Source organism: Pithys albifrons, chromosome 5 (assembly GCF_047495875.1).
Source record: "Pithys albifrons albifrons isolate INPA30051 chromosome 5, PitAlb_v1, whole genome shotgun sequence".
Lineage (NCBI taxonomy): Eukaryota > Metazoa > Chordata > Aves > Passeriformes > Thamnophilidae > Pithys > Pithys albifrons.
In genome coordinates, this window is record NC_092462.1 from 48,666,074 (window position 1) to 48,693,629 (window position 27,556).

General features: G+C 40.6%; 2 protein-coding genes across 5 annotated transcripts in view; both read right to left on the bottom strand.

Moving 5' to 3' along the window:
- DCUN1D4 (defective in cullin neddylation 1 domain containing 4) overlaps positions 1–12,199 on the bottom strand; it is a 48,819-nt gene extending 36,620 nt beyond the window's left edge. For 2 of the 4 annotated variants that reach the window (XM_071556505.1, XM_071556502.1), the window contains exons 1-3: positions 10,985–11,072; positions 1,905–1,975; positions 930–969 (exon numbers count right to left, since the gene is read on the bottom strand). In XM_071556505.1, coding sequence (XP_071412606.1) covers positions 930–969; positions 1,905–1,975; positions 10,985–11,039 — 166 coding nt within the window. In that variant the 5' untranslated portion in view covers positions 11,040–11,072. Of the gene's footprint in view, positions 1–929; positions 970–1,904; positions 1,976–10,984; positions 11,073–12,081 lie in introns of those variants that run through there. The other 2 variants (XM_071556503.1, XM_071556507.1) reach the window with 2 other exon arrangements.
- A 3,462-nt stretch (positions 12,200–15,661) lies between these two features.
- CWH43 (cell wall biogenesis 43 C-terminal homolog) overlaps positions 15,662–27,556 on the bottom strand; it is a 28,482-nt gene continuing 16,587 nt past the window's right edge. Inside the window, exons 11-16 of the mRNA XM_071556508.1 lie at positions 27,366–27,501; positions 26,130–26,279; positions 23,802–23,946; positions 23,163–23,224; positions 21,982–22,137; positions 15,662–20,479 (exon numbers count right to left, since the gene is read on the bottom strand). Coding sequence (XP_071412609.1) covers positions 20,392–20,479; positions 21,982–22,137; positions 23,163–23,224; positions 23,802–23,946; positions 26,130–26,279; positions 27,366–27,501 — 737 coding nt within the window. The 3' untranslated portion in view covers positions 15,662–20,391. The remainder of the gene's footprint in view (positions 20,480–21,981; positions 22,138–23,162; positions 23,225–23,801; positions 23,947–26,129; positions 26,280–27,365; positions 27,502–27,556) is intronic.

Sequence of the window (27,556 nt, forward strand, 5' to 3'; positions counted from 1 at the left end):
CCAAGTGTGTCCCAGAAATTTCCAGGAGGAGCTGACAGCTCTCTCTGCTTTCTTAAATGCTCAAGGTAACATCAGCACCACATAGTCAGTACCTCAGGATTGCTCAAAGCTTTGGGTCAAATGGTAGGACAGATATGGTCAGTTTTAAAGAGCAATTCTGCTGAATGATCAGGGCTTGAAACCAGTAAGTTATTTTCCTTCCTCCTCAGGTACCACGCCTGAAACACAGAAAGGAAGGAAGAAAAAGACATCAAGGAGAAGTGCCAGCTCACAAGTGACAAGTGCAAAAGGAGGTAACAACTGGTGCAAGACATCAAGTCACAAAGCTCAAATGCTGACGAATCAAGAATGGCAGCAAACTACTATCAGGTGAGATGAAGGTCTTGAGAAATGATGACATTCTATTGAACAAAAACCAGATCTGGACTAATAAATAGCTTAAGACACTGATTGAAAATCTGCATAAGAAACAGAAACAACCTGCATCAAAACCACTCAAGAAAAAAGCTGTTTGTTTGGAGCACAGCATTTAAACTTGGTCACAGGCATCACAACAGCCACAAGAGGTCTTGCTTCTGCTCGGTTCTCACTCATGCTCTTTCAAGAGTCAAAACTCTGTAAGAAGACGGATATTCTGCCAGTCTAATGGGTTGAGAGTCCAAGGAGTAAGAGAAAGTTTTCACTAAGTCTTCTAAACTAAGAAATAGTAAAATGACACATAATGCTGAAACCTGTGCAAGTCCTTCATATTTGGATAAATTATAAGCACAAACATCCATTTTGAAGAAAATTTTAAGAAATCCTGGCACTTGTTTCCTAAAACTCCTTTAGCCTTCTAAAATACAATTTTGAGTTATGTTAGAGAGACTTCTTTGATAAGGTGTATTTAAGTTGTTCCAGTCTATTTCCACTACATCCCTAGTAAATACCTGTCTGGTGCTCGTCTTGACCAACGTCCTCTGTCAGATTCTGCAAGAGAACAGGAATGACACAGTTAAACAAGATGTGATCTTCATTCTTCAGGACTGTTTTTAACCTTTACTGGATATCAATATTCATCTTAATTACTTAAGGACCATCACCTAAGACTAGAGTCTTTGGGTTTTCAGCTCATATTTATCTAAAAAGTTACCCCAGCAAAGTGATCTAAAACATTCATGGATAATCTTTAACTTGAAAAACATTTTTGAATTTTTACAATCAAAACCACATCAAACTGTTTCAAGAGTGGAAATAAGTATCTATTGGATGGGGAATTTTCCACAGTTGTATTGAACAATTCCACTAATTAATGCAGCATAAAAGACTGAATTTACCATTTACCACAGATATGGCTTAGCTTAAGGATAAACACACATACATGTTCTAAAGAAAACTGATTAAAAATGGACTGAAATCTCGGAAACCCTTTTGCAGGCAGGATCTTTTCCACTGTATTTGCAGCACACACAGATGTCATACTATCATTTCCAGCTACAGTTGCAGTAAAACAAATGTAAAAACACAGCAAATAAACACAAATAGTCTCCAAAAAAATATTGTTTCCCTTTTTAAATGGGTGTAAGGGACAACTTGTTCATTCAATACATATTCCACAAAAACAATAAGAAACTGGGTAACTATTATGATTACCATTATTTGACATATCTAGAAAGCTGCTTGTATGGAGGCAACATCTAAATCCAATGTTGCAGAAGACTGTTCAAACTCCACTCTGACCCCTGGAGTAAAACCTTTCGCCTTTTACTGATAGTGCTTTATCTCTTCACCAATTCAAATCCAACAGCCCTTCATACAAACAGACAATTATAATTTAAAAGCATAATCACTTCATGATTTCAATCACAAAATATTCTCGACTAAAGCCCCAGTTATTCTGCTAAGAGAAAATGGCAAGTCATTACCAGCCTATTGAGGGTGTGGTAAATCTTGTGAATATTTGCCAGTGTTGATAGATGAGAATTCAGTTGAAAATCTAGAGGGGAAAAAGGAAAAAAAAAAGCTTTTAAATTCTCTCATTTCCAGATGTAGCAACCAAAATCTTATGTTCTGGTCATTTAATAAAATCATCACACAACTATAACATTAGTCATCTCAACACTTTTTTCAACATCAACACTTTTAACACTAAATAGAATAATAGAAATCTGCAACAAAAAGATAACCTACATATGCATTTTTCTTAAGGAATGGATGACTCTCAGCAAAACAGAACTATGTCTTAACTGTAGATGAATAAAAAAAATTTACAATTTTTTCCCTTTACACTGGGAATCACTATAACTTCCACATCACCCAGTCCTTCTGTTCTGTCTATTCCAAAACTAAGCTAAGTACCACTTAACATTCTACAATCATTACCAAAAATCCTATTTTTTAAAAAATATAATTTTATTAACACACACTAATTTCCCTGCAAATCTAAGTGTCTGGGATACACTTACACAGTCAAAACGTGGGTTTTGTATAACAAACCAAAGGTCACAGCACAGCAGAGAGCCAATATAGCTGAAAATAAAATATTCTGACACTTCATGGAAGAAGCCACATCATAGATGTTCGCTTTGCTTCCATGTTCCAAATATAAAACACTTGAGTTTGCTTCAGTTGCAAAAGAGCAACAAACTAATTTTTCTCTATTCTTTTGAATTCCCTGTTTTTACTAGAAATGTGTCAAGGACAAAACTGGAAAATAAGTAATTTACAGAAGATCAGCTGTGATCCTGCCAGAGAGCAGAGAAACCAACAAGAATCCCAGAAGCTGAACACAAACCAGCTGACAAGGATTAAATACAGCCAAGTATTACACAGTATTCCCATATAAACTAAATTAGCTACCCCACTAGAATCATAGAATTGATTGGGTTGGAAAAGACCTTTAAGATCATCAAGTTCAACCCTTGGTCCAACTCCAGTCCCTTTACCAGATCATGGCACTCAGTGCCACATCCAATCGCAGTTTAAAAACCTCAAAGGATGGTGAATCCACCACCTCTCTGGGCAGCCCATTCCAATGCCTGATTACTCTCTCTGGAAAGAATTTTTTTCTGATATCCAACTTAAATTTGCCCTGGCAGAGCTTAAGCCCAAACTCATACCCGAAACCCCTCTAATTAGAGACACGTTCTATATGACAAGCAAAGTATTTCAGCAAACTTCTTTGGTTTGTGAAATCCTGTATGTGCCCCATCACCACCCAGTTAATGCATCAAAGGATTTCTACAGTGAGACATTTACTTTGGCTTTGGCCAGCAGCGGATGCAAGAAGGTCAAAACCATAATTCCCATACTTTCATCCAGAACATTTCAAAGGAATACTCTCAAAATACACTTAAGATGACCCAGATAAACAAAAGTCATCGTTAAATATCAGATTGCCAAGACAGTGAGCCACACTGCTATGAAGTTAACAAGTGAAAATCACTATGGAATGCTCTTGCCATGGTGAATTAAAAACAATTTCAGAAGATACCTTTAGGAATCATACATTTCATTCAACGTGTTAGCCAGAGTATCCTTTGCTACCTATTTCTTAATGTGTTGTCTCCCCAGTCCATCACCGCAGCATTACAATTGCTCTAAGTCAGAAGTACCAAAGATGAATTTCCAATTTTAGCTATAGAATCATAGAATCACAGAATCGATTGGGTTGGAAAAGACCTCCGAGATCATCAAGTCCAACCCTTGGTCCAACTCTAGTTCATTTACTAGATCATGGCACTCAGTGCGACGTACAATCTCAGTTTAAAAATCTCTAGGGATGGTGAATCCACCACCTCTCTGGGCAGCCCATTCCAATGCCTGATTACTCTCTCTGTAAAGAATTTTTTTCTGATATCCAACTTAAATTTCCCCTGGCAGAGCTTAAGCCCGTGCCCCCTTGTCCTATTGCTGAGTGCCTGGGAGAAGAGACCAGGCCCCATCTGGCTATAACTTCCCTTCAGGTAGTTATAGACAGTGATGAGGTCACCTCTGAGCCTCCTCTTCTCCAAGCTAAACAACCCCAGCTCTCTCAGCCTCTCCCCACAGGGCTTGTGCTCCAGTCCCTTCACCAGCCTTGTTGCTCTTCTCTGGACTTGCTCCAGCACCTCAATATCCTTTCTGAACTGAGGAGCCCAGAACTGAACACAGTACTCAAGGTGTGGCCTCACCAATGCAGAGTACAGGGGAAGGATCACTTCCCTGGTCCTGCTGGCCATGCTATTTTTGATACAGGACAGGATCCCATTGGCCTTCTTGGCCACCTGGGCACACTGTTGACTCATGTTGAGCTTCCTGTCAATTAGTACTCCAAGGTCCCTTTCTGCCTGGCTGCTCTCCAGCCACTCTGTGCCCAGCCTGTAGCGCTGCAGGGGGTTGTTGTGGCCAAAGTGCAGGACCCGGCACTTGGCCTTGTTGAACTTCATCCCATTGGAATCAGCCCATCTCTCAAGTCTATCCAGATGCCTCTGCAGAGCCCTCCTGCCTTCCAGCAGGTTGACACTCCCTCCCAACTTGGTGTCATCAGCAAATTTGCTGATGATGGACTCAATCCCCTCATCTAAATCATCAATAAAGATGTTAAACAGGACTGGACCCAACACAGACTATACTTATCTATACCAAGTCAAAGACAATCCAGATACTCTTACCCAGATATAACAGGAAGTTCTTGAACCTTTAACAGGGTTCAAGAATTTTTCCTGCATTAAGTGCTCAGTAAATTCCATTTTTGCTAGTCAAGCAATACTACACAGAACCATTCTGCAAAAAAATCAACCCCAGGTTTCTTAGTCAACCTTTAATTCAACATAAAGCAATGAGGACAAAAATGGGGGGGTGGGGGAGAAAAGGACAAACAGGGATGACAGGGAACATAAAAGCCATTCTGAGGAGGGCAAGATTAAAAGATCAGATTTGTCTTGTTAACTGTCATACCAGACTAAGCTTTCTGGAACATGAATTTTAAAGTTCCCCTTGTTGCTCAGCCTCAAATCTACAAAGAACTTTAGTCTTCAGAGAAACCAGTTATATCTGGAGGTAACAAGCTGAGAACATTGAACAAGTATTTTATTTATTTATTCTAACCTAAGGTTAAGAATAATTTTAGATAGTACTCTTAAAAACAAAAGAAAAATATTTTAAAATTAGGACTACATATATTAGGTATCACCTTTGAAACAATACATTCCCAGGCACTTCAAAACACATAATTCATGCCAGTGTGTTTCATGCACCCACTGGAAATATCCTGACAATTTTAAGCTGCCACTTCAAAAATAGGTTATGTAATCGTGATGGACTTAGAGGGTTACAAAATTATATTTTACTGTTCTCATACAATGAGCATCACACCACACACCATATGAATACAGAGGACCAGAGTCCAGTTTTCTCTCTTCAACAGGGGCAGCTTGTGAAAGGTGGAGATATTATCCAAAACCGAAACCAGGTTTCTTACACAGTTATAAAAGTAAATACAAGCAGCACCCGTTAAATAAAGGAAGTTAAATTACAGCTGAGGGCATGTTTGCTTTATTTGTATTGCAAGGGAAGATAAGCAAAGTATCCCACGCTACTGTGAAAAGGCCTATTTGGAAAAAAAATGTTTTTTAAAAAACAGAACCTCAAAAATAATACTTCCCAAACTGCCCAAAAAACACTATCTTGGAAATTAGCAAAGGGACAAGCGTTAACATGGCGAGCAAGTGACAGCTGGCTGGAACTGTGTCCTTCAGAACACTCTCCGCTCCACATCCTGAACTTCCACACAGGCTTGTGCAGCCTCCAAGCTGTCCCTGCCTGGTGCACTCAGTCAGATCACTACCCCTGGAATCATATCCACAAAATAAATAAACAAAAAAACCCCTGCAAGACTCATGGTCTAAATCAGGTCACCACAGAGCTGCAATACCAGATAGGCAGAGCATGAGTTAAAGCAAGAAACGGTAAAGGTCTCCCAAACTGGGAGCAAAACAGTTTCTTGTGGCAGCAGCAAAATGTGTTCGATCAACCCAACTGTCCGTCCAAGCCCACTGTGAGAACAGGGATACAGCGATGAAACTGCACACTCAGCAGCTGTTGTATGAGCTCTACATGAAGAAACCCATCACGTGTTAAGTTATTTTTCATCTGAATACAAGAGTTTCAAAGCACAGGAATTGCTCTGAAAATACTTCTATTTTTTTCCTACAGAAACTCTGGGATCCTCAGCACAGGAAAGACACGGACCTGTTGGAGCAAGTCCAGAAAAAGCAAACTGGATGGATGGAATACCTCTCCTATGAGGACAGGCTGAGAGCTGGAGCTGTTCAGCCTGGAGAAGAAAAGGCTCCAGCGAGATCTTACAGCAACCTTCCAGTGATTTAAGGGGGCTTACAAGAAAACTGGAGAGGGGCTGTTCAGAAGACTATGTAGTGACAGGACAAGGGGCAATGGCTTCAAAGCAAGAACAGGTTTAGATTACACATTAGGAAGAAATTCTTCACTGTGAGGGTGGAAAGGCACTGGAACAGGTTGCCCAAATAAGCTGTGGATGCCCCATACCTTGAAGTGTTCAAGACCAGGCTGGATAGGGTTTTGAGCAAACTGGTCTGTGGAAGATGTCCCTGTCCATGGTAGGGGGATTGGAACTACAAGATCTTTGAGGTTGCTTTCAACTCAAGCCAGTCTAAGATTCTAAAGTACCACACAGTTTACTGACCTCAAATCAGAAGAAGGAAACCTGCTTGCTTTGTGAATACTGAAAGAAAAAGTCCTGGAATGTTTGACATGACTTTAAGAGGTGTATGTTAAACAAGGGCATATATTTTGTTGCTTAAATTATTTTTCATGCAGATGTTTGCTTATCTTCAGTGAGGACTGAAGCAATGCAAATTCCAAATGGTATTAAATACTTTGCAATAGTTCTGAACGTAACGGCCATAAAAAACCACCTGAATAAAATAACTGTAAATCCAGAACCCAGGAAAAAAAAGAAATGCCAGAGCCAGCCTGGTTTCATGGAATCTAAACCTTGCCTGCAGTTTGTCATTAACACTTAACATTAAGTGTTAAAGGCTGGGTTAATCAACTAGTCACAATCACACACAATTTAAAAGTAAAAAAAAAAAAGAGTTTAAAAATAACTTTTAAACTTAGAAATAAAGGTTTAAACTGTGAACTTGAGAGTTAGAGAGAGGCAAAAGAAACAACAGGTAGCTGGGCTTATTTCCATAACAAACTGGAGAAAAAATACTCTACACCCTCTCAACAAAAACCAAAAAAACTCAACATATAAATGCTATAGATACAATATTAAAATTTAAGTAGAAATGGAAGTGAACTAGTAATGTGTTAGTAATTCCTATTACTGCTAAGATTACTGCAATATTCTCAGAAAAAAACAGACAGAAAACACATATCGGGGAGACTCATTCCAAAAAATTAAAATGGAGTCATTATGCTTTTACTTCTATTTAATTGCTTCCCTTGGTTTCAAATAATACAACTTGAAAAAACCTGTAGTAATACTGGAAGCAATATTTCAAAGTACTGTTGTCTTAGTTAGCTTTAAATAAATTTTACTAATTCAAAAAAATAATTTAATTTTCTATGAAATACACCATTGCATGTTCTGCAGTTTACTTACAGAATTGTCCTAACAGCAAGACAATTTATATTGATTAATTATAAGCTGATTAATGACCTTGGAAGTTCAGATCTGAAACCTACATTTGGTAAAACCCTTCAACACTTTCATTCAGGAAGCAGAATTTCTATATTCATAACTAAATCCAAGAAAGCAAAAGAATATGCATCTGTCTTATTTAGACAAAAACATCACAACACAGCTGACCCTGCATTCCTGTGCAGGGCAGGATTAAGAGTCCATGTGCAGGGTGTCTGTAGCTGCACTCAAGCAGGTGTGACACCCCACAGCAGGGGCAGCCTGCAGCAGAGACCCCTGTTCTGGTCTGTGAGGTGCAAGCAAGCACTGGGGTTAGGGAAGGCAGCAAAGACAAGGCTTGAAAAGCAGGGTCTCCCTTGATTTGGTGTGGCTGAATAAAGGGCATGATTCAGAAAGTAAGGAAAACAGAAGTGAATTCCAGCTTGGAAAGCAAGGACGTGCAGTTAAATGGGACAAACCAACCTACCCTGAAAAGCAACAGGACCTAGCCATGAAAGCTAAAGACATGATGCTGCAGGATGTTCCTCCTACTGACACCAGCAGTACCCAAACCCATAGCTCCAAATCTGTGTACATTCCAAACACAACAGCCTAGAATATTCTGCAGCAAAACACAGACTGACTTAAGCTGGTAATAAAAAAAAAAGTAAACCTACAGAAAAAACAAACCCAAGCAACAAAAGGTGGTTGGAATTACGAAACACACTAACAAACACTTAAGGTAAACATTCACATTCAACATTTGGTAATACCACATACAATGAATTGCCTACTGCAACAAAGCTTTTTTAGATCACTGCATGTTACACAGACAGGAAAAAGCATAATTCTTTTTTCCCCACAGGAACTAATCCTTATTCTACCTAGGTATTTTTAAAGTGCTCTAATCTGAAGGCTTGTTTACAAAAAGAACTGCTGCAGTTTAAAGTTCATTGAGAATTTCAGAGCAACTTAAACAGTGCAAGTTGTGTAACTGTTACCTTAGTTTGAATATATTTCCATTTACCTTAAACTGACCAAACAAACAGCCAGGCACGTAGGATCCCATACCAACATGTAGGATAAAATACCCTGTTTGCTTTGGAGGGGGTGGTTTTGGTTGGGTGTTTTGTTCTATATAGCAAAGAGCTACCACTGAACGTATTTCTGGTGTAAAACATCTGCTTCTGCTGATGAAAAGTGTTCACCCAGTCTAACTCTTTACTCCACCACCAAAATAATTAAAAAAAGTCAGTGAGCTAATTCTGCATCACTGACTGCCTTGGTCTGAGAGCTGTTTGTAAGCACTGCTCCGAAGTTCATGCAAGATGTCATCTGGCATCCTAGAAAGGGCAAAAAGCTAATAAAAACTTGTGCTCTGGCTAATTCAGCAGAAATACAACCCTGCACACTACAAGAGTATCCAGCACCCTGCAGATCTGCTTTACATCACGATGGATCTGCAAGGGCCTAGGAACAGCTATTCCAGTCAAAAGCATTATTGCTCCACCTGCTTGCTTCTTCCTCTCTGCCAAAAGTTGCTGACCCCACAGCCCTGCCAGCAGCACAGGCCATGGGCACATTCCCTAACCCACCTCAGGCAAAAAATCAACCCTGTCAGTTTGGACAACTTCAGTAAAAGTGGCAAGAGCTACCCCAGGTACACCTGACTGAGTGGATTAGAGCGCTCCTACAATCCAGCAGAGCAAGGGAAGCAGTAATCTGCAGCTAATGAGAAGTAATGAGCAGCTCCAGCTGAAGGAGTCCCATACACCTGCACCAAGGGTGGCACACCAGGCAGCTCCCAGGGCAAGCCAAAGCCTTGTAGCTAACGATGTATTTTTATATATACACACACAACTACCTGTACATACACAACCATATATGTACATAAGCCACTGAACAAAGTGGCTTTAGGAGTCAGAAGTAAAAATTCTGTTTAACCTCAGAACTATGATTTTAAACAAAATAAATTAACTGGACAGTATGACAAAAATACTGGCACATTTAAATTAAGGGTTCTGCTTCATGCCCTCATTAGTAGTCTTACCTACTGCAGAAGAAATAACCACACTATTGAATGCTCCAATACTTAAATTGGATACAAGAGCTGGACACTTTCACTGGATGTACTGTACTTCCTAGTGCCATGCTTTTTGGCAGGCACAGGACACACAAATTAAGCAAATTTTCTTCTTCTGCTTGAAGACACAAACAAAACTAGGAAATAATGCTTTGAAAAAGCCCAAAGTCTTTGTTTTCAATATCTGCAAAGCAAGTGGGGGAGGAGGGAAAGTAAAGAAAATGCAGGATTAATAATTCACTTAAATTTAGCACATAAAGTACTCAGACAAAAATAAATTTACATGAAGTGCTGCAATTACACAAATGAGATGTCATCCTGATAAAACACGATGAAGTGAAGCATTGAGAGGAAGACTTTACCTGCCTGACTCAACTTATTGCATGACCTTGTAGAGAGAAGACATTTGCAATTATCGTTACTGGAGCTGCAAGAAACTTTCAAGCAAACATTTTCAATGGAAAAAATGAAAGCTGATGTCCCTCATATAATGTGAAAAGTGTGTATTCAATCTCAGAAAGTAAAACTGAGACTGAGGAAAAACGTATTGATGGAGTTTATATCCTAAGAACATACAGGAATCTAAGAAGGATCAAAAAGGTGGCTCACAATATATGTTCCATCAAGATGCAGCTTTTGTATGTGTAAAGATATGCTATGAATGCTCCTTGCTTCAAGCATTTATATCAATGCTGAGAAAAACCAATCACTATGAAACTGCAGATAATGAATTTGGCTAATTTAGAAGAACATTCCTATTTAAAATAACACATAAACAAGCCTATGAACTGCCAAAAAATAAAAAAAGTACTGAGGTGTAAGATTCAATCACTCCAAGGCACATTTTTAATGAGAAGACAGTAAAAGCCGAAGGCTGAGAAACAGAACTCTTCCTATTTCCTGCAGAATAGCTCACATTTAAAAATTTTCACAATCACTACACAGTCATAGAATCAGCTGGGTTAGAAAAGGCCTCTGAGATCATCAAGTCCAACTCTTGCTCCACCACCAATGCAGTTACCAATCTTAACATCCTGCACAAGGGAAGACTGGAATATTTGCCACTGCACCTTACACGTGTATAACAAGATCTGAATCTTTTTCTGGACAGGGCACATGACAAAAGACACTGAACAGACGGCACCTTCTGGAATAATTATCCTTCCATTTCCAACATAAGGCAGTTATTTGTGCCTTAATGGCAGACTTAACCACCAATATGTAACAATCCCTAAATATAAAGGTAAAATAAAGCACTGAGAAAATGACATAACCTTGTGAGTTAGAGCCTTTACCAGGTTGCCCGTCCAATCTCATTTTGAGAGACATGGGAGGATTCAAGAAAAATTCAGGCCTTATGCACCATTTCTTTCCATAATTGCTTTCAGGACTTTGTCCAAGTCAGACCAACATTCATTAACATATGATCAAAGCTTCAGTTTTCATTATCTTCCCCACAAGCAAGTTGCACAGTAATAAAGCATCTCAGAGCTGCAACTCCTCGCACAGCTGAGAACGCGTTCCTGGGCGATGTCACAGGGACATCGCATTGCCCAGACAGCTTTGGGCTCGGGATGGCAGACTGGCCTCCCCGGCCCAGGGCACAAGTCCCGGTCACCCTTCGGCCACGAGGATGTGCGGGGGCTGCGGGCGGCTCCGGGGCCGGGAATGCCGCTGGAGATAAAGTCGCGGCTGCGGCCCCGCACGGCGTCCGATCCGCGCGGGGTGAGCGGCGGGGGTCCGGCGGGGGCCGCACGGCCCGCCGGGAGTTGTAGTCCGCTGGCCACCCCGACGGCGCGGGCCGCGGCTCGGGGACTCCACCTCCCGCCATGCGCCGCGGCCCCGGTGCCCGCACAGCGCGGTTCTCCCGCACCAGCCCGACAGGACCCGCGGAACTCACCCCCGCCCGCCTCCCCACTCACACGCGGCCCCACAGCCCGAGCCGCCCGAGCCGCGGCAGCCCCGGCGGCCTCTCGGCCCGCCACGAGGGCCGGCCGCGGCCTCAACCGCTCGCCGACCGGGTCGGGCAAACTGCGTCACACGCTCCGAGCGCCCCCGGCCCGCTCCGGTGCGGCTCCTCCCGACCGCCCCCGCCGCCGCCCCCGCGCGAGCAGCCCCCGCTTCCCAGGACGGTGCGCCGAGGGCCGCGGCGCTCTCCCCGTCCCGGGGGGCCGCCGTAGCCAGGCGCACATACACCGCCGCTCTCCGCGCCGCTCCCGCACCCGCGGGCCCGGGCCCTGCCGCGGCACCGGCACTGGCACCGGCGGCGCTTGGAGGAGCCTCACGGGTTAGGGTCAAGAGCAGCCGCCCCCAGTCAGGCGGTTCTTCCGGCCGTGCGGGCCGCGCGGGCGGCGGGCGCGGCGCTACTCACTGACAGCGGCAGCATCCGAGTGCATTTTCGAGCGGCGCCGCACACGCTGCCGGCCCGGCCCGGCTCCTGCCCCGCGCCCGATCCAGAGCCCGGGCACGAACACCTCCGCCCCACCCACCCCCGCGCCCATTGGCCCGGCCTGCAGGGCGGAGCCGCCCATCCCACCTTTCTACTGGCTGAAGCTCCTGCCACTCTCTCCCTGTCCGCTCCGCCCCGCCCTCCCGCCCTGCCATTGGGCCTGGGCCTGGGCTGACCCCGCCTTCTCCGCTCTGATTGGCCTTTGCCGCTGTCAGTTTTTCCCGGCCTTTAAAGCGCGTGCAAAGAGCATCACTTTGTGTCACTCGCGGCGCTGATTGGCTACGGGGGCCAACGGCCGCGCCCACGCCCCGACGCGATTGGGTGAGCGGGATGGGGGCGGGGCCGCCGGGGCACGCGCCGCCCGCGCTCCCGCTCCCGGTCCCGGTCCCGGTCCCGCTCCCGGTCCCGGTCCCGGTCCCGGCGCGGTGCGGGCGCAGCAACCGCTGCTGGGCAGAGATTCCCTTCGCCCGCCCAGCTCCCGCTTCCCAAGGAGAGACAATGGCAGGCTGCCAACAGCGGCCGGACGCACACGAGCGTCAGGCCCTTGTTAGCGCAGCAGCGGGGTGGGCGTTGGGGAGAGCTGGGGCCCGGAGCTGCTCCGTGCGGGACGAGGGGACTGGCTCGCTGCCCGCGGGGACTGTTCCCGATCCAGGGATCGAGCACACGAAGCCGCCCTCCTGTCCCTGCTCCTCGCACAGAGCACTCGCCGTCCCTGAGCAGGAGGAGGAGGACGCCTGGCAGGTCATTCCTGCTTGGCATGCGAGCTCAGCATCCCCGTCCGCCCAGGAATAAACCCCGGGCCTGGCACCACTGGGAGAGAAGAAGCTGCTAAAGCAACGTCTGTGCGCAGTGCAGGACTGTTAGGACAGAATTTCGTAATGAAAAAGAACCCTTCCTCTAAGAGGTTAAGTTAAAATACGCTCAAGGACTACAAAACTAAAGTAGTGCCAGATTTAAGGTAACTGTGCCTTTGGAGCAATGCATTAGCATACAGTCCTGAATTAACTAATCACAGCCCTGTTTGGGTTTTTGTGTTTGGTTGTTTTTCTTTTTTAATGACCTTGCCTTACTCTAGTGGACCAGGCAGAAGGAGGAAGTGCAGACGATTTATTTTTCTGAGCCACATCTTATGTTTTCAATTGCCTGTTTACAGAGAAGAGGAGTCTGTAAGAAAATGAATCCTCTCTTCCAAAGTCATGGACTGAAATCCATGTCAGAGCAATAAAAGACCCTGTTATTTGAAATTCTAACTTGTTCACCAATTCTTTAAATTTTTTTTATTGAACTTCCTGCCTCTATCTCAATGATTTTCTCATTTGCACCATCTTTTCTCTACCTTAGCAATTTTATCCTACCACCTCCACAAAAATAATAATTACAAAGCAGTGGAAGCTTGATTTCTCTTCCTGGGTAGTTCTAACATCCCACATGCCAGACATTCACATCTGTGCATGTCATCCCAAGCTCTTATACCCAATAGGGGCACCACTGAGTTGCAATTCTTCTGATCTAATTCTGGATTGAGAGGAACAATCCCTTTAGGGGTGTCTGTTTGTTCATATTAACCATAAAAAGCACACAGGCTGCTAGTTCAGAATAAGAAAGTATTCAAACAGAAATCTCCTTCCATGCCTTACATAGTTGTAAATTGATACAGATCTAAAGAAAGGTGGCACAGGAAAACCTGTGCCCTGAAGGCAGAATGGGTATTTTTTTACCCATTCATATTAGTCTAAAATGAAAGATACTCTTTGGCTTTAAAAGTAGTTCCTTAGACTGCAGCTTCTATAGCTACTTTTATTCTTAAGTATAATGCAAATAGATTCGACATGAAAAAGTTCAGTGTATTTTTAAATATTTCAATACACAAGTATAATCCCTGACACTTAAAAGTTAGATCTGCAAAGAAATCCATAGGGAAACACAAAAGAGACTTTGCTTTCTGCTTCTGCCACTGCAGGGCATGTATGCTTCAGCAGAAAAGGCCTGCCCCACAAGAACAAGGCCCATTACAGCATGCACCTTCATTCCAACCCCAATAGGGTATAAATAATTCCCCGTTGTTACCACTAGCTGTAAACCACTATACAGGTCTCCAGGCTGGCAGATGTTACAAAATCAGGCCTGTATTTCCTTTCTGAAACCTGAGTTTACAAAATGCAGAAATATTTCATCTTATGGAGAGCAGACGAATCAGGTCATGGCTGATCAAGCTCGTACTGTTTGCATGGCAAGGTTCCCGTAGCACAGGGGCTACAGGGGTGGCCTCTGTGAGAAGCTGCCAGAAGCTCTTCCCATGTCTGACAGAGCCAATGCCAGACAGCTCCAGGATGGACCTGGTCAATACCAAGCCTATCAGCAATGGTAGTAATGGTTCTGGGATACCATGTTTAAGAAAGAGAAAAAAAGTTATTACACAGAGGTAATTACTGCCACAGAAGAGAGGATTGAGAATATGTGAGAAGAACAACTCTGCAGAGACCAAGGTGAGTGGAGGCAGGTGAGAAAATGCTCCAGGCACTGGAGCAGAGATTCCCCTGCAGCCCTGGTGAAACCCATGGTGAGCCAGGCTGTCCCCTTGCAGCCCACAGAGGTCCAAGGATTGCAGGGATCACCCTGCAGCCTGTGGAGGAGACCTGTGCCAGAGCAGGTGGATGCATCCAAAGGAGGCTGTGACACCATGGGGAACCCATTCTGGAGCAGCGTCCTGGCATGGAGAGAGGAGCCACACTGGAGCAGGTTTGCTTGTGGGGAAGTCACACAGGAGTGCCCCATTTCTAAAGGACTGCACCCCACGGAAGAGATCCACACTGGTGCAATTTGTGAAGAAGTGTAGCCCATGGGAAGGACTCACACTGGAGAAGGTCACAGAGGACTGTCCCCCTGGGAGGGTCCCTACGCTGAAGCAGGGGAAGGACTCTTCTCTAGCAGCAGAAACATGTGATGAACTGTCCCTAACTCCCATCCCCTGTCTCCATGAGCTGCTGGGCAGGAGGGAGGTAGAGAATGGGAATAAAGTTAAGCCTGGGAAGGAGGGAGGGGTGGGGGGAAGGTGCTTTTATGATTTATTTTACTCAAGATTTTTCAAGATCTGTTTTTTCTCATTATTCTGCTCTGATTTTGATTGGTAATAAGTTCAACTAATTTCCCCACATCAAGTCTGTCTTGTTCCTGACAGTAACTGGTGACTGATCTCTCCATGTTCTTATCTTGACCCATGAGCCTTTTCATTACATTTTCTCTCTCCCGGCCAGTTGCAGACGGGAGCGATAGAGCAGGTTTGGTGGGTACCTGGCATCCAGCCAGGCTGGAATGACCACATGGACAGAGACAGTTTAAGCAGTTCCAGCATTATCATCTTAATCCTACTCTCCTGGCATCCTTTCTTTTGGGACAGTACAACCACTTGGACAGTCAGATAGCAAGGTAGATCCAAGAGCAAGACTGTCCCCAGTGCTCCCAAAAGCAAAAAATCCCAAAACAAAACAAGAAGACACTCAACTCTTCTTTTGGTTTTGTTAATGTTTTTGTATTCCCAGCCAGCTGAATATCCTGATCTGACTTCCCACACATGTGCAAGTGCTCAATACACAGCAGAGGACTAACAAACCATGAAGCAGAGAATGGCAGTAAATGCCAGTTTACACACTGCTAGATCAAACTTAAAACTGCAAACTTTTTTTTTTAAAAGGACTGTCATTGTTCACTTTTTAATGTTTGTTTGGTTTTTTGATAGCTAAAATGGCAACCACATTAAAAAACCCCAATGGTAGACTGTGAAAAATACTGGCTAACAAGAGAAAGAGAAGCCATTTACTTAGTTTTGCCTTCTTCACTATCAGAAACATAATGTAGAAGCATCTTTGAGATGTTTCTAAAGAACATCAGATTCCAAATTGCTAAAGCCATTGCATCTCTCAAACACCTTTGTTCATCTTGCTTGCTTTGCTTAGAAACATGCTTGAACATCAACTTTAGGCACCAGAATCACAAGCCATGATGTGCTTTACACGTCGGTGGGGGGAAAGAATTGTATTGAAAATAAAAACATTACCAAAGAAGAATTTGCTGAACTTTGAGCAAGCAGAAAAAGCAGCAACAAAACACAGTACTGGGTATTGTAAGAAAATAAACAGATTGTCTACAAGACAATCACAGTCCTAAATAATTTGTAGATATGAAAAAGTAACTGATACCCAAGTGAACACAAACAGCTTTAAGTAACACTTCTGAAAAGATTTTTCACCTGAATGACAATGAAATACCTAAATTTGAGTTACTTCTGCAGGGTCTCAGCAGAGCAGTACTAATCAGGGATAAAAGAGGACCTCAAGTGGCTGAAAGGAGCAGCTGCGTATTATGTCAACTGCGTTTCAAACCACTTCTCATTAAACAGTTCAACTCTTTTCAGTCGCCCTGTCCCATGGACTCGTACCAGGCTCCCTGTTGAAGTGAAAAGGTCTGTTCTCTTACATTTGCTCCACAGCCCCAAAAGTTCTTTTGTAACATCCTGCAAACAAATGTCATTTTACATGTATGAGAAAAAAACCCCGAACATTTCCGGGCTGTTGATAGCTGATATTTAAAACTGTACATTTGATTTATAGGGTCTTTTTCAGCTTCAGTTTGAAACTTTAATTTCTCTTCATTCAATATTAGGCAACTCTGAACAGCTGGGCTTAAGAGAACAGCTCAGAATTTCTGCCTGAACACTAGAGGTTCATCAAAACAAGCAGCACCTCCCTCTGCGCCATGAAGCTCCTTCACTGTCAGCAGAGGACCCTGAGCATTCTCAGTGTTCTGTTTCAGTGAGACAGGTGGGAACTGGTTACCTGAACACTTAAACTGCAACAACTTGTTTCAGTAACATAACTCCAGTACAAAACCAAAGGGTGTGTCCAACTTTAACCCAGTTTATAGCTGGGACACTGTTTTTGAAAATGGGAAATAACAATTTCAGGTGGTTTTTAGCTCAAGAGATTTGAACTGCAGCTGCCAGGTTTCAGAGTGCTCTGTGACAATCCCTAAGCCACTGCTCCTGAAGCTAAGCTTACAATACACATTGAAATGCCTAAGCCAAGGTCCAAAGCAGGAATATTTATATGTGAGAGGAGATTTGAGTCTCCACCCTGCTGAAGAATCCAGTACAATTACTCTCAGAAGCTGTTCTTACACATGTTACCTAGAGTCCTTTTTTATTCTGAGATACACACTGGTAGGCTCCTGATGTACTGTTGTCTCTCCCTGCACATTCCTAGAAACTTCAACTGACCTGCACAGAGTGTCAGAGTATGGGATTAGGAGTACATATTGTTTAGATAGATAAGAATACATATTAATATACACAGAATACATATTATTTAGAGGTTAGACATCTGTAATCTAGACCTTTTACCATGAGAAAATTTTTAAACTTATAGAAAATAGTGTGTATTCTATACATTTTATTTTTTTCATTCCATCTTTGAATGCATGAAGATATCCACAAAGTTTTTCTTTCATAATATACTATCCTGTGAAAGCGGAGATGAAGAGAGTATGATTGGAAAACAGCAAGATTAGTCACACACCCCTGCAGCAGGACCTGTTCTAGCACATTTCTTTCATGGTTCGAAACATAGTGATTGTTTATTAGAGACACACTGCACATTTTTCTAAACCTGTCAGATTCTACAGATTAGATCAGTGTGCAGATTTAAGGACAATAAAGTTTAGTTTAAGCTTCCCAGTTCTAATCACAGTAGTAGAAGCAGTATGCAAAGTGTGTGGTCATGGTTTTTCTTAGTCATTCTGGTAAAATAATGCAAATGTCAACAAATGCTTACTACAAATACACTTGCACACAGTGTTTCCTGATATTAAGCAATATGAGATATGGATAAACTAACACTAAATTGCACCAGCTACTCAGAAGAAGAGAATATTCAGAGTTTAGATTTTGTCACTGTCCACATGAACCTTTCCAATGGAGTGAACACTTCAAAATCCTGTGAAAATCCATCCAAGTATGCTCATAGACTTTGAAGATTACACACAGTGATGACATAAATCTGATCTGTTACACAAGTCACACTTTGCTATCTGAATTCTTGAAAAATAATGATCCTGGGTTTTAATTGTTAAAAATATAATGGGGGTTGGATCTTTTTATATTTATGAATATAATTTCTTTCGTTTCACATTAATAAACTGCTCACATTACAAGGTATTTGCAGAGTTAACCTGTGAAGAATGTTAATTAATGTGGCAAGATAATGTTATATTTTCTACAGGCTGTGGAAAGAAAAAGCTGTGGCTGGGCGTGCATCAGAGCTGGTAATGAGAGCAGGCAAAGAAGTGAGGATGCTTGGAGCCACCGTGCAGCGTTGGTGGTGGTGGCAGCTGCTGTTGCAGGCTGGGAGAAAGGAGAGACAAGGGCTACTGCTGTTTGCAAGAAAACTGCTGAAAGTGCAAGAAAGTCACTCCCATCACACCAAAACCTAATTTATCCTGTCCTGCTGGAGAGTCACAGAAAAAACAAGTTCAGAGGGCTTGTAAAGACAAACATAGCACCTCTAGGTGGGAAATTAGCTCCATAATGGCTGGTTAATTATAACTAACAAAGTCAGGCTTTCTAATACCCCCTGAGACAGTGAATACATAACCAACACAATTTTTAAATGCCTTTCAAATAACCTCTGTTCACAAAAATCGATGAGCAGTTTAACTCTCAGAAACACAGTCTTAAAATCAAGGGAGCAAAATGATAGATAATCAGAATAAAGTGACAAGCTTGGTGATGGCAACAATTACCTGACTCCATAGAACAAGAAACCCTGGGTAAAAACACACCCTGTATTTGCTTACACAGAGAAACAATGAAATTGAGTACATTGAAGCTGTTCTCCATGGTGAAGAATTAGAGGGAAGAAAAACATCCACCCTCTTTCCTGGAACACATCCTATTCCTTTCATTTACAATATGCTTAGGTAGCACTGGAAAGATACACAGTACTAAACACCAACATCACAAATGTGGTTTCCAAGTTGAGTGGCTCACTTAAATCATCTAACATGTTTCTCACAAGCAGGAAACTTTCTATGGACAACACTGAAGACGCCCTCATTGTTTAAGGGAAGCTCTGCACGTATACTGAAGGATCAGGAGTTAAGTGTAAAAGACATTGCAAAGAGACAACACTATGTTTATACATGTATTAAATAAAAGGGAATTCACTGCCTAAGTCAAAAAAGTCCAACTTCTATTTAGTCCTACTAATGTGTAATGCTAGCCAAGGAACAGGTTTTTATTTGTTTGCTTTACTACAGCTCATTTTAAATAAATTTTACAACCAACCCTTCTCCTTTCTCAGAAACCTTGTTATGTTGAGAACAATTGTTTTTAATTCTTGGCAGTGTGTTCATGTAAGTGTCTCATAGAAATAACTACTCATAGGTACTTGACTCTTCCCTTTGTAAAAGCATTGCAGTGCCTAATACCCAGTTAAAAAATGAAGTCTGTAAAAATCACCACATTTTCTCCAGTATTATGAACATCAATCACCTGCAAATTGTTCTATTAAAATTCATATAAGAATAAAATGTAGAATAGCAGTAGATGTAAATACTGTTTGAGAAAGTAAAAAATACACACACTTTAAATACATACTTAGAGCATATCTCCCAATTAAAAAATTGTTCTATTCCTATTTTGAAAAACCTAAGGCCAAGCTATATATTGCAACAGCAGCAAGACTAAAAAATGCAGCAAATATCAACAGGTTATCTACACTACCACATTATTTTCCTTTGCCTCAGTCATCAAAAAAGTGTGGAAGTCTGCCGATATTCCTTGCCCGTGATTGTTCCAGTGACCTCCCAGGAGAGGAAAGCAGTCATATCTGAACGCTAAAAAAGGTGCATAAACACATTCAACTCTGAAACAGCACAATCTAGCATACCTTCATAAAAGTTGAAGAAGTTATTGCCAAAGCAAGTTCCCACTCCTGTTTTGCTGCATACAAAGCAGGTACCTGGCCCAGGTAGACACCAGTTTATCAAAACTCATGTGTCTTCTATCTCTCACAGGGATGGCAACTCATTAAAGAAAAGCATCATCAACTATTAGACAGACATTCACAGTGCTAGGCAGCATGGGAATTGCTCATCCTTAAACAACAGTATTTTTGGCCGCCACTTCAGTTTCAAGCAGCAAACCTTTCTTGCTTGTCCCAACTGTGTTATTTTCCCACTTTAATTTGTCCGCTTAAAATATTTGGGAGTGCTCATATGAAAGTGATGAATATGCTCATAATTATGTCCATCTTTATAAGATCCAAACCTAAAGAAAAATATCCAACAAAGCGAAACCATTACAACATAATTTAACCCATGCAATTAAGTCATACAGTTACTACACTACTTCTGAATGTTCTAGATAGTTTATTTCAGAAACAGGGCCCAATCCTACTTAAACATAAATTATAATTTATATACCCTTTCTAACTAGACGTCCTTGAGTATAGTGGAGACATTTAATTATGCTGATTGCAATAATGCCCTAGACAGTCTATAATTGGAACTCGAGCTGACAAAGGTGAGTGATACATTTATCTACTTAAATCCTGTGCTCTTTAAATTTTTAGTTCTGACTTCAGTGGAGATATAATTTAAACCCCCATAGTATCAAAATAGTCAACCTTGTTGTTAATGTTGCACATCTTGCTTCTAAAAATTATGATGAAACTGGCTATTTTTCATGCCATATTTAAATATGAAAGATTTGATAACTAATTACTATGGCAGATAGATTTGGAAAAGTAAAATGGAGTATTCATTCAAAATATCAGTGCTAAATAACATTTAAGAGCAGCGCCATTGTATTTCTAAAGAACTAGAGCTAATTGGAAAAAGTTAAACTTATTCTACAGGAAATCCCTTTTCTGCTTCTAAGTAGACATAAAAATAATTAGGACAAGATTCTGTGCTGAAATCAACTAAGAAAAATCTCAATATGAACCCTAACATTAGGCAAGTTTCATCATGTGGAAACATCTTGGCAAACTCCCATTTAGACAGGGAGCCAGTGACTGAGTGGTGAATAAAAGGTGAGTAAGCTCAACTGTTAGATGTATAGAAAAAAGCAACATATTCTGTATTATGCATATTACGAGTAGTAAATATGGCACTGCTGGAAATAGATGTTGCCACAGAGAGACAATCTCAAACTTCATGACTCTTCCACCGATATTAATATTATACTAAATAGCTTCCTCCATATTTGATTCCTTATGCAATACCAGTGCAAAAATGACAGCATTCTAGAAATAAACAAATTTGTTACATGAAAACTAGTCCTTTTTATTTCTCAACACATGTAATAAACTGCCTCAGGCATTCTTTTTAACCTTTGCTCCAGTTGACATGTTTTAAAATGCTTATGCGAAGAGTGTTTAATGTATATATTGTACTTTGTGTTCTAAGTAACAGTGTATTAAGACCTCTATCCTCTGAAGTGCTAAGTAACATTGGAGATCTTTCATGATCTATAAAATGAGTCACCACACCACTTGGCAAATACCCCTATCAAGCAATCTCAGAAATTAATTGCCTAAATTAGCATTACTTTCAATATATACTACGACACAGCAGACTGATTTTCCCAAGGTACATGCCAATTCAATAAGAAAAAAATTGAACTACAAATCAAAAATTCTTGCCTCCCAATCTGCTCGGATTGGTACTGATCAGTGCCGCCCAGTTTAAGAACAACTTTGTTCCTAGACTTCTCTTTTACAAGATGTCACATACACCATCCCCTCAACTTCTTAGGAGAACACTGACCTGGGATTGAAATGGATGTCCTCAGGAACTTGGCTGGGATCAGTGACAATTCTGTCATTGTCAACATAACTATCCGCATGATCTGGGATTCTAAATTTGGCCATCTGGACTTCTGAATCACTTAAACCAGCATGAGATATACGAGCATAACCCAGCCTATCAAATATGGGAAGAGTTAGAGGAAAAAACTCAAGGCAATTCCATCACATTCTTAATGCATGTGTCTTTTTTTTTCAAGCGTTATTCTTTAACTGATCAGCACAATTTTCAGTTTCTGTGAATCTCATCTTCAAAAAACTGAAAGTGCTCCATAGACACAATCCTAACACAATGTCACAAGTATAAAAACTGAAAAAAACGTAAGTGTTTGACAATGAAAATAGGTCCTACACCTAGAAGCTTATTTTTAAAATTACAGCTTTAGAATATAACCTCACCACGTTTTTTCACTGAAGAGATTTAAATATTCAAGAAAGAAACTCAAGCATCAATGCAATGAATAATGAGAAAAATTAAAACTGCAAATGGGATTTTTGTTACCTTTTTTGTTTGTTTGTTTTACTCAGTACTGTTAAAACAGCTATCAAGCTTACAGGTTTTACTCCTGTGAACACTGCAGAATTTGCATAGTTTATTCAGAATAAGTTTAACTCCATTCTGATACATACATCACCCAGAAAATTATTTCAAGCAATTTGGTGCATAAGTCCCGACAAAGTGCTTCAATATAGCCTTACACAGTTAAAGTTTCCACTAAATCTATTATACAGTTTGGCTGGATTAGATGAGCATTTTGCTTCAAGAAACCCTGCAATGGTAGTTCAAGATGTCCAGATTCTGTGTCACATACAAATTAGGGCTTAGCCTTCAGATTTTTGAAGGAGCTGCAAAGCCAGTCTTGGAAAAATGTAGTTTTGCATTACCAAAGCAGACTAGATCTGAAGACTTTACATAGGATGAAACCTGTAATGCTGTCTTTGCAAACTGTATTCAGAAATACACCAATTCAACCTGACATCAACGTTTCACATTACTTCATGATAGATCTGTCTATACAAAATTGTTTAGGGATATAAGAGTTTTCTACAGTCCCCTGCAGAAGAATATGAAACTGATTGCCATAAAGATTTAAACTAATGAATTTATTTAAACTAATGAATAAATGATCCACTTTAGCGTACCTTATTACTCCACGATACATAATATAGCTACACCATCTGTCATGATCTGTATTGTCAATATCCTAGAAGTAAAAGGGAAAAAAGAAGTCAAACAAATAAGGCAAGTTTTCCCTTGGGTAGGCTTTAAATGAGCAATAGGACCAAAGTGTAAACCTGCTGAGAAAAACATTTTGCCTAAAACATTGTAATAAGGTAGGAAGAATAAAACCACACTTTTAGATAAATTGCATAACTTTTTGACATCTGACAGAAAACCAAATACAGAACTCAGGTTTAAAACAAAAGAATCACATAACTAGGGGTTGAAAGGGATGTCTGGAGGTCACCTATTCCTAGCCCCATGGTCAAAGTAACTTCAAGCAGATTGCTCAGGGCCTTACCCAGCTAACTTTTAAATATGTCCATGGATGGAGATTTCACAAGTTCACTTGGCCCCTGTTCTAGTGCTTGACAACCCTGACTGACTTTTTTTCCTTCTAACTGACATCTCTCTTGTGGCAACTGCTGTCCATTGCCTCTCATTCTTTATTTGGACATGTGCATGTATTTTTTTCAATGTCTATTTTTAAGTTATCAATTTGAAACATTAAGCTGTTTCCAATATATATTATCTCTAAAGATGCATTATTTTTACATTACCTGGACATTTCCATTTTCTATTAATTCAGTATAATCTCTGGATCCAGGAGCTGAAGTGATGTATCCTAGAAAGACAACTTGCTTTGAGCTAATCTTCAGTAGTTTTGAAACAGCTATTGCCTGGAGTTTTCTGTCCAAGTCCTCTCTGAAAGAAATAGGAAAGACTTGAATACATATGTATTTTAGATCTTAATCTTTGTGCTATGACATAGTAAACCACAAATGAATCTGGTACCATTTTTATTGCTCAGTATTAGTATAAAAGTTTACAGCAAGCACAGTGATTTTAAGTTATCACTACATTTGTTAAAAGGCACATGATCATGGTAGATGTAATTAGGGTTCTCTTTCTAACCATTACAAGAACGACATTTTCTATTTCTGTTTCATTTTCAATACTGATCTCATCTCTTGGAGACGTGAACGTATGTGCTTTGGTTATCTGACATTTTGTCCCTGCTTGCACTTAAAATTTAACTTTGCACAGTGTCATGTGTAATAAAGAGCTCACACACTAACAAAATTTTATGATGGACATATCATGGTAAATATAAAGTCTGGTTCACATAATTTATGAAATATGACTTGAGCTACGTCATCCCATTAACATTACTTAATTATATTTGGCAGGAATTCTGCATGTGTGACAAAATTTGCACAACAGTTCCAACATGACCAGAAGTGACAGCCTAAGTGGAGCCTGGTAAAATACTGCATTGAACCCCATTCCTTGCCCTTGGATTTGTCATAAAATAATGCAAAGACAGTTCTCTATGATTCTTCACATTTATAATTGTAAACAGTTGTGTAAATCACATTGACTTCTATATTGGGCTAAATACCATTGAGACAGGGAGCTGATTTGTAGCATTTTAGTGTGCTTATGCTTTCTAAACAGTGACACTTTCGACTGAAGCAAATGCATTAGGGAAAAAGAGCACACAGATAGAAGACGAAAAAACCCCAAAGATTTAAATAGAAGCCTGACCTAGGTATATGTGAAATTGCCTGCTCAATTAGCTGCTCCTTTCACAATTACACCTCTCCAGAAGATGGGAACTTTTAAATGACACAGACATGGTTATATTCCCACATTTTAAAAACAGCATTTAAAAACATCCCTAGTCATCCAGTATTCTACAGTCTACGGCATCCTAAGCAGCACAAGAAAAAAAAGATTAAAAACAAGCACTTGTGTGCAACATTTAATTACAAATTCATTCACCTGAAAAACACATCTAATTTGCACTCATTTCCCATAAGTCTCCTCATATTTTCTCCTTCATCTTTATCTCATCTCCCTCTGAGAGGGGGACCACAGTGCTATTTTCATCTACTCTGACAAACAGTTTCTCAGACAGGCAAGTCTGTGCGAGGCACAGAATGAAATTCCTTTCTAGAGTTCAAATTGGGAGCAACTTCTCACAACTATATAGTTGTTTAGTTAATCAGAAATTTATGAACAATTTGCAGGTTTGGAGCACAACTTCTACACTGGGGAAGGAAATGGGGTAAGGAGAATTCCCACTGTTTTCTGGGCAGCTTCTTTGTGTTATTTTATTCTGCACCCTCTCCATAAATTTGCCTCTCTGTGAATTACAACCATTTTTTAAAAAAATTCCAAATCCTACTATATGGCCACAAATATACTTGATATTACAGAAAATATAACTACATGGAGCATTCACCAAACTATCTCTTATTAATATTCATTACACACAAATAATCCAAATGTTGTTTTCAAGAACTGAAATATATACTTTATTCTCTTGCATCACATATTTGAGTTATTTAGCTTTCTAAATCCAAGATCTGACTTCATATTTCCACTTGCATACCATCAGGACAGTGATGGACATTTTTATTGCTGTTGCAACATTGTTCTGTTTTGAAAGTTTCAGATTTACTACTTTTTCTTTTAATAAATATATTTTTTCTCAATGCTATCTATCTGTAAATGCAACTATCTGCACTCATTGTGGAATATAATAGATTTATTCCACATGCATGAAGTCTGAAGGATGCAATCCTGCACTGAGATGCATCTGTAGCCTTATCATTTGTTTTGACTATGCAGGGATATATCTTTAAGTCTTCAGTAATTTAGATAGTAGGCTCAGCTCTGAGTTTTGCATGACATGTTTGTCCTGTTTAAAAGTGCTTCAAAATTTTAAACATGTAGATATGTCATAGTATTTCCTCAAGTGTGCCTTGCTAGACCCAGTATTACCGAAGCATATTTTAGCAGGTACAAAAGAAATCACAGAAGTTCACAAATCACATTACACGACTCTGGCCGATATATGCAACAACAAATAAAATACCAACTCTTCATTTCCAAAGTGGGCGACAACAAAATCAATCAGTTTCCCTGTGAAGTTCACAGTCAGGGAGATGGCAGGTGCAATCTCTCCCTCTGGAGATGGAAGGAGGTGATGGGTCGATTTTACAATTGGATACTTTGACAGCACCATAATTCTAAATGAAAGAGGCAAAAAGTTACATTTTGTAGTTCACGAGCATCACAGGTGTGAACTAAGCAGATAATGTGAGCAGAACAATGTCACTGAACACAAACCATCAGACCAGAACACAAACCATCTCTAGTAGAATTTCCTGAACTTAGGTTTCCCTCTAAAATACTATTTAAGTACGTGTCTAAAAATGTATTATCAAATTAATTCCTACACTATGACATATCATTCCATATATATGAGTTTTTACACTGAGCCTTTCACAATCTATATTTCAGACTAAAGAGAATTTTATACAACTAGAAATTTAAAGGTATTTTATTAGAAGTAGAAGCAGAGAGAAATACATCTTGCAAGTGTGAGATGTCTCATTTTTCAGCTTCTTTTTGGACATTTTGCATCAGGTTTTCAAAATATTTAATGAATAAAATTTCAGAGAATGACTTTTCTGCCCCATTCTGCCTCACTTAAATAGACAGACTCTGCAAGAGGAAAGTTACTACATTCCTCTCACATATGGCAATAATTAAATGACCATTGCAAAATCACTAGAAAGTTCTATCTGTCACAGAGATCTGTATATCCCCCTGAAAGAAATTTAAAACCTCATCATAAGCCACGATTTTTCCGAAGGGCAAAGATATTGAAAGATATACAACTGGTAGTTGTTCAAGCATTAAAGTAAAAATCAGACACAAAAAATCTGGTCAAACAGACATGTGTCAGCTGCTATGACATTTTTAAGTCTGAAATATTAAATTATCATAGCCCAAACCAAAATAATGTGAAAAGGGAATCAGATAGAGTATGTAGAACTATACATCCAAATCTGTACATTAAGGAGCAGGATGCCACTCTCTACTCCAGCAAAACCAAAGTAGCTTACAGGGGCAGACACTGAAAAGAGAAAATTCCATGTGCATTGCATTGTAATGCTGAGGAATCAAAGCCTGTTCCTAAAACACAGGCTCCAACAAGTGATTATGGTGACTATTATTCCAACCATTCTTTGCTCATGTTCTAGTACAGTTGGTATTGGGCAGTGTATTTACATCTATTTACTGTCACTGTGCATATAAAGATGACTCACCCCCAAGTGTGATCTCTCGTGCTTGGACCAAAATCTGTGTAATACCCTAGTCTCTCTCCCAACCACATTGTTGGATCGTGGTTTCCAATAAATGGCTTCGAGGCATCACTCTCTATAATAGTGATAAAATCTGCTTCTAAAAAGGTGGGGAGGGAAAAAAGAAAATATTGCCAAATTTATAACTGTTATCG